Source organism: Chaetura pelagica, unplaced genomic scaffold (assembly GCF_000747805.2).
Source record: "Chaetura pelagica isolate M959 unplaced genomic scaffold, ChaPel_1.0 scaffold109, whole genome shotgun sequence".
Classification (NCBI taxonomy): domain Eukaryota; kingdom Metazoa; phylum Chordata; class Aves; order Apodiformes; family Apodidae; genus Chaetura; species Chaetura pelagica.
In genome coordinates, this window is record NW_009970725.1 from 9,606,907 (window position 1) to 9,612,426 (window position 5,520).

The 5,520-nt window shown below is 41.9% G+C and overlaps 1 protein-coding gene across 1 annotated transcript in view; it reads right to left on the reverse strand.

The window, feature by feature from the left end:
- Window positions 1-5,251, reverse strand: part of THOC1 (THO complex 1) — a 38,149-nt gene extending 32,898 nt beyond the window's left edge. Inside the window, exon 1 of the mRNA XM_010006920.1 lies at window positions 5,177-5,251. Within this exon, the coding sequence (XP_010005222.1) occupies window positions 5,177-5,251 (75 nt within the window). The remainder of the gene's footprint in view (window positions 1-5,176) is intronic.
- Between the last annotated feature and the right edge of the window lie 269 nt (window positions 5,252-5,520).

The following is a 5,520-nucleotide window of genomic DNA, read 5'->3' on the forward strand; positions in this document are numbered from 1 at the left end:
GGAAGCTGTGGCTGCCCCCTCCCTGGAAGTGTTCAAGGCCAGGTTGGGTGGGGCTTTGAGCAACCTGGTCTAGTGGGAGGTGTCTCTGCTCATGCAGGGTGGTTGGAACTAGATGATCTTTGAGGTCCTTTCCAACCCAAACCATTCCCTAATTCTATGAATTAACAACAGTATCTCTCTACTCAGCGGTCAGTTGATAGAACAGAGATTGTATTACTTTATTACAAGAGGATGTGTTGTTTGAATAACAGAAAACTTCACCTAAAGCAGATGCTACCTTTTGGAATAAAATCCTGTTTTAAGACTAAGTTTTCCTTTTAAATTCTGCTATCATTCCTACAAGAAAGGTATACTTGGAGACTCTAAAGCCTCCCATCTCTGATGGCACTAGTGCTTGGTGCTTCATTCTCCCTCCTTCATTACCCTCCCTTGTGCTTAAGAGCTCTCCTATTCAACCTTGTTCCTTGCTGGACAAGGTTGCACAATGTTCAGCGTAGAAAGACTGGCATGAAAGCTGGATAAATTACCTTATTAGCTTAGTTTAAGTAGCTTACCTCTTATTTCCAATCCAGTCATGGGAAGTTGCACAAGACACTTTAATCTTTTAAACAATTATGAATACAAGCTGTACTACCTTTGGCACTTAATTTTTAGGTGGCATCCAGCCAGTCACTTTAGTTTGTTACGAACTGTGAGATACAATTAATAATGTGTGGACTGATGAAGAAGAAGCTAGATTAACACAAAAAATAACCCCTCAGGAAAATCTAAACTACAATTAAAAAAGTTTGTAACAGAGAAGCTTACTACCTCATATTAGTATGTTACACTTTTCACCAGAGCATACATATAACTTTTGTTTGTTAAATCTCAGAATGGTGTTCTGCTGCATTTAATACTGTCTGGGTTTCTTCTAGGTTTCCTCAATAAATATGATCCCATTCTGTCATGCCAGTTACAGCAGAAATATTTCACCAATATATTTTAGGTGGTATTTTTCAAATAGAATCATAGAATCATTAAGGTTGGAAGGGACCTTAAAGATAATCAGGTTCCAACCCCCCTGCCATGAGCAGGGAACCCTACCAGTAGATCAGGTTGCACAACACCTCAACCACCTTGGCCTTAAAAACCTCCAGGGATGGGGCATCAACAACCTCCCTGGGAAACCCATTCCAGTTCCTCACCACCCTTATAGTGAAGAATTTCTTCCTAATATCTAACCTAAATCTCTCCTCTCTCAGTTTAAAACCATTACCCCTTGTCCTACCACTACACACCCTGATGAAAATCCCCTCCCCACCTTTCTTTAGGCCCCTTTCAAGTACTGAAAGGCCACCATAAAGTCTCCCTGGAGCCTTCTCTTCTCTAGGCTGAACAGCCCCAACTCTCTCAGCCTGTCTTCATAGCAGAGGTGCTCCAGGCCTTTGATCATCTTGGTGGCCGTTCTCTGGACCCTCTCCAACAGGTCTGTATCTTTCTTATGCTGAGGGCACCAGAACTGTACACAGTACTCCAGGTGGGGTCTCACCAGAGCAGAGCAGAGGGGCAGAATCACCTCCCTGGCCCTGCTGGCCACATTTCGTTTGATGCAGCCCAGGACGTCGTTGGCCTTTTGGACTGTGAGTGTACACTGGTGGCTCATGTCGAGCTTCTCACCCACTACCACCCCCAAGTCCTTCTCCTCAGGACTGCCCTCTCAGCATTCTTCCCCCAACCTGTATTTGTGCCTGGGGTTGTGTGAACCCAGGTGCAGGACCTTGCACTTGGCCTTGTTGAACTTCATGAGGCTGGCGCTGGCCCACCTCTCCAGCCTGTCATGGTCCCTCTTGGGTGTCAGGTATTCCACACAGCTTGGTGTTGTCAGCAAACTTGCTGAGAATACACTCAATCCCACTGTCCATGTCTCCAACAAAGATGTTAAACAGCACTGGTCCCAATACTGACCCCCGGGGGACACCACTCATCACCTGCCTCCATTTGGACATTGAGTCCAAATACCAATACCTTACCAATAATTTGGTAAGAGTACCGAGAAATGTTTTATTTACCTCCGTTCACCTAGAAGACTGTTTCACATGTGTATCAGAGAATGACTGACTTTTCTACTCCTCGTTTTTCAACTGGGACATGGAACTTGCTGGCACATTTGTCCCAGAATACCAATAGTCTGCATATAGATGGAAGTATGCTCACAAATGGCAATGGGTCTCTTCTACTAACGACTTTAATGGTCAAGACCAGGGTTTTGACCTTAGAGTAGAATAACAATGGGAGTCAGTGGAAGCTGAGAGCATGAAATACGCTCTTGCAGTATGCTAAAGACACTTATGGGCTGATTCTGCCCAAACTCCATCTGCATTGAGCCAAACTGTACTCTTGTAAACATGAGATGATAACTAGACAACACACTGCAAAACAACACCTGCATTGACCCAAAACCCAGGAGCTGAATGACTTCCTTCTTCATCAGTGCTTCTATGTGGTGATGCAGGAAAAAATTACTATTTTTTTGGCCACTATCTTAAACTTAGCACTATTTATATATGTTTTATTGTTGTCATCATAATTATTGACATATACATTTTTTTTTTGTATACAAATGTTAATACTCCACAGAAATAAAAGTCCATTAAATGTTTTCAAATAGTATTATTTCTTACCTTTGAATGACTCTCTTGTATTTGGTTAATAAATCATCAGGATCTGGGTATCCTGAGTATCAGTTTGCGAAATGGTTACCATATATTGTTTGTTTTATCCCAGTGCAGAGCACATGTCATTTTTGTTGCCAAAATAATTTACTAAAATTCATATCTCTGTCCCACTATTACTACAGAAATCTGGCTTTTTTCAAAAACAAGGTATCACACATCTGGATGCTATTCACAATAATCATGCTATCAACAGCTCCTTCCCTCAGTCAGTAATATTTTTTGGATTATAAGCTAAAACCACTACTGTGAGTTCAGCAGAGAATGTGGATTAGTTGGATATTTTTTAGCTAGAATTTCCTTGCAACATGTCTCCCATTTTGGACATACTCTCCTATGGAATCCCTTTAATTTTATTAATGAATGCTTTATAATGCCAGGCTTAGTTCTTAAAGAATGCAGGAACACATTTTTTGGACACATACCTATGTTTCTATATCACAAGTGCCTGGCGTTTTGTCTTTAGTTGCACATCTGACATTGACATAAATTTAAAAAATAGGGTGTTTTGTGATTATGCTGCTAAAAATGATGCAATTTTTTTGCAGATTCACTTCCTGTAGATTGCACTACTGAAGCTCATTCCTTCCTCCTTGTCATCCTCTTTTTAACCATCCCTGTCAGTATTCAGGTAAAAAATACCTCTGCTCCAAAGAACTTAAAGCCTGGTTAAACATTCTTGTAAAGAAAAAAATTACAGAAGCCAGTGGCAGAGGTAGGTAAGTAATGCTCAGCGTAAGCTTTTGCAAATGAGCTTTTCTCTGAGGATGAATTAAAAGTGAAAGAACAAAGCTTCTCAGCACTCCAGGCTTGGGGTGGGATGGAAAGAGGGAAGCAAGAATTCCAGAAACACACTAGTAAAGAGAGTGGGATTCAGTAAGATGTAACAAGGAGGCAAATGCAGAGTCATGAAGATCTGAAGGATGAGCTTGGCCTTAATGGAGAGGAAGAGAAGGAACCCTTGGAGAAATAAGAAGCCGCAGGCAGGGAGAGCCCATCTTAGCTCAAACATTCAGCCTGCTTTGCCCTGAAATGGAGTAAATCCACCATGCTGCAAATGTTTATCCTTTGGCTGCCCAATAGCTGTGGGAGGGGGGCTTGGTTAATGAGGAAATGATCCCTACCTGGTGTTCAAGCCAGTCCAAATAACCTCTCATGGTCACATACATGGGTAGGCAAGAGGAAAAGAAGGAATCAACTCTTGTAGTTCAAGCTACAGAAACAGAGTCTGAGGCTGTGTAGGAGGAATTAATAAAAAAAAAAATCTTCCCAAACCAAGTCAGAGGGTAAAGTCTTTAGATCAGAAGTTGTTGCTCTGTCAGCTGATGCTTCTTTCTTGTGATTCAGCACAGGAAATGGCATATTTTGGCTGAGGTGCTGCATCATCATTGCGTGCTGTTCTCAAGTGTTGGTTTCCCCCAGCAAAGAATGAAGAAAAAAAAGAATGGAAAAACATTCTTTTAAAAACAGCAGTGGAATTCAGCTAGATCTGTCAAAATAGGTAAGGCCTACAGCTAACAATTTTATTAACATACACAGAAAAAATCCCCATGGGGAGGTGCAGAAGGGGAATTAGCAAATTGTGTGTGTCACATCTCCTGGCTCACTTCACTAACATGCCCCCTTCTACTTTATTCATTTGTTTTGAGTTTTTTACATTGTAAAAAAAGTAAGGTCTCCATGCCCAGATGGAGGTTTGTAAGGTACCTTACACTTTGTGGACCTGTGTTTCACCTCAACATTCTGCTCTCTAAAAGTCATTCTAGATTGTCTGTGTGTGGGGTTCCTGTGTCACCCTTTCAGATGGATTGTGGCTGGAAACTGCCAGCTTACAGCAACTGATGACATTCTTTAAGAGCCAGCTGAAGACAAAGTGGAAAATCCAGCCGTGTCCATGTGTAAATTCTAACTAAGGCATGTGTCATTGATAAACTCTGCTATTGGGGCTCTCTGTTATACTTTATTTATATCAACTTAAAGCCTGAAAGAATGTTGCTTTGGCCTCCTTTCAAAATATGAAAGCTGAGCATCTGTGTAATCATTGAAAGGGAAATTAGTCACTCTTAATGCTTTAGAAAATCCAATTGCTTTAAAATCCCTGCAACATCAATATGCCTCCTCATGAAATAGACGCTCCAGAGAGTTTCTTGTTTTGAACAGTCTTAATGCAACTGTCTAACTATATAAGCACAGTTCACCTACTGAAGTATGGAAAAGCATCTGGAAGTATAGCTTGTTCAATCAAAATGTCTGGACAGACTTGGAATCAGCACAGTGTTTACATTTTTGTCAGTGATCTCCAAGTGCCTGCTGTCTTTTTCTAGGCAGCCTCACACACCACACAGTACTGAAAAAAAGCTTGTGGAGAGATCCACTGTCCTTTAACACTGCAAGTAGTAGCAAACCTAAAGCTGTTTACTCTTGCTCTCACATGTACACGCATCCATACTTTATGCCCCTACCTTCACCACAGTGAGCTGTTTCTCTAGGTCAGCCAGAAGACAGCACAGGCTCAGAGGATCAAGTGTTACTGCCATGGTGTGATCCACTACGGTGAAGCAACCCAACTCTTTTCCAAGGGCTCCTCATATTCTGTAAGATCATGACATGTGGCAATCAGGTTGCTGGGACTCTGTCAGGGGAAGTCTTCCCCAGTCTCCCAGCAGGAAAATCAGGCTAAGTGACAACTAAAGACAAGAGAACACTAAAACCCACAAATGGCAAAATGGATTTTGTCGATAGCAGAGCTCTCTCTGGCTCTGAGACTGCTCAGAAGGTCTCCCTAGTCATCACTGGGGAGAGTGGC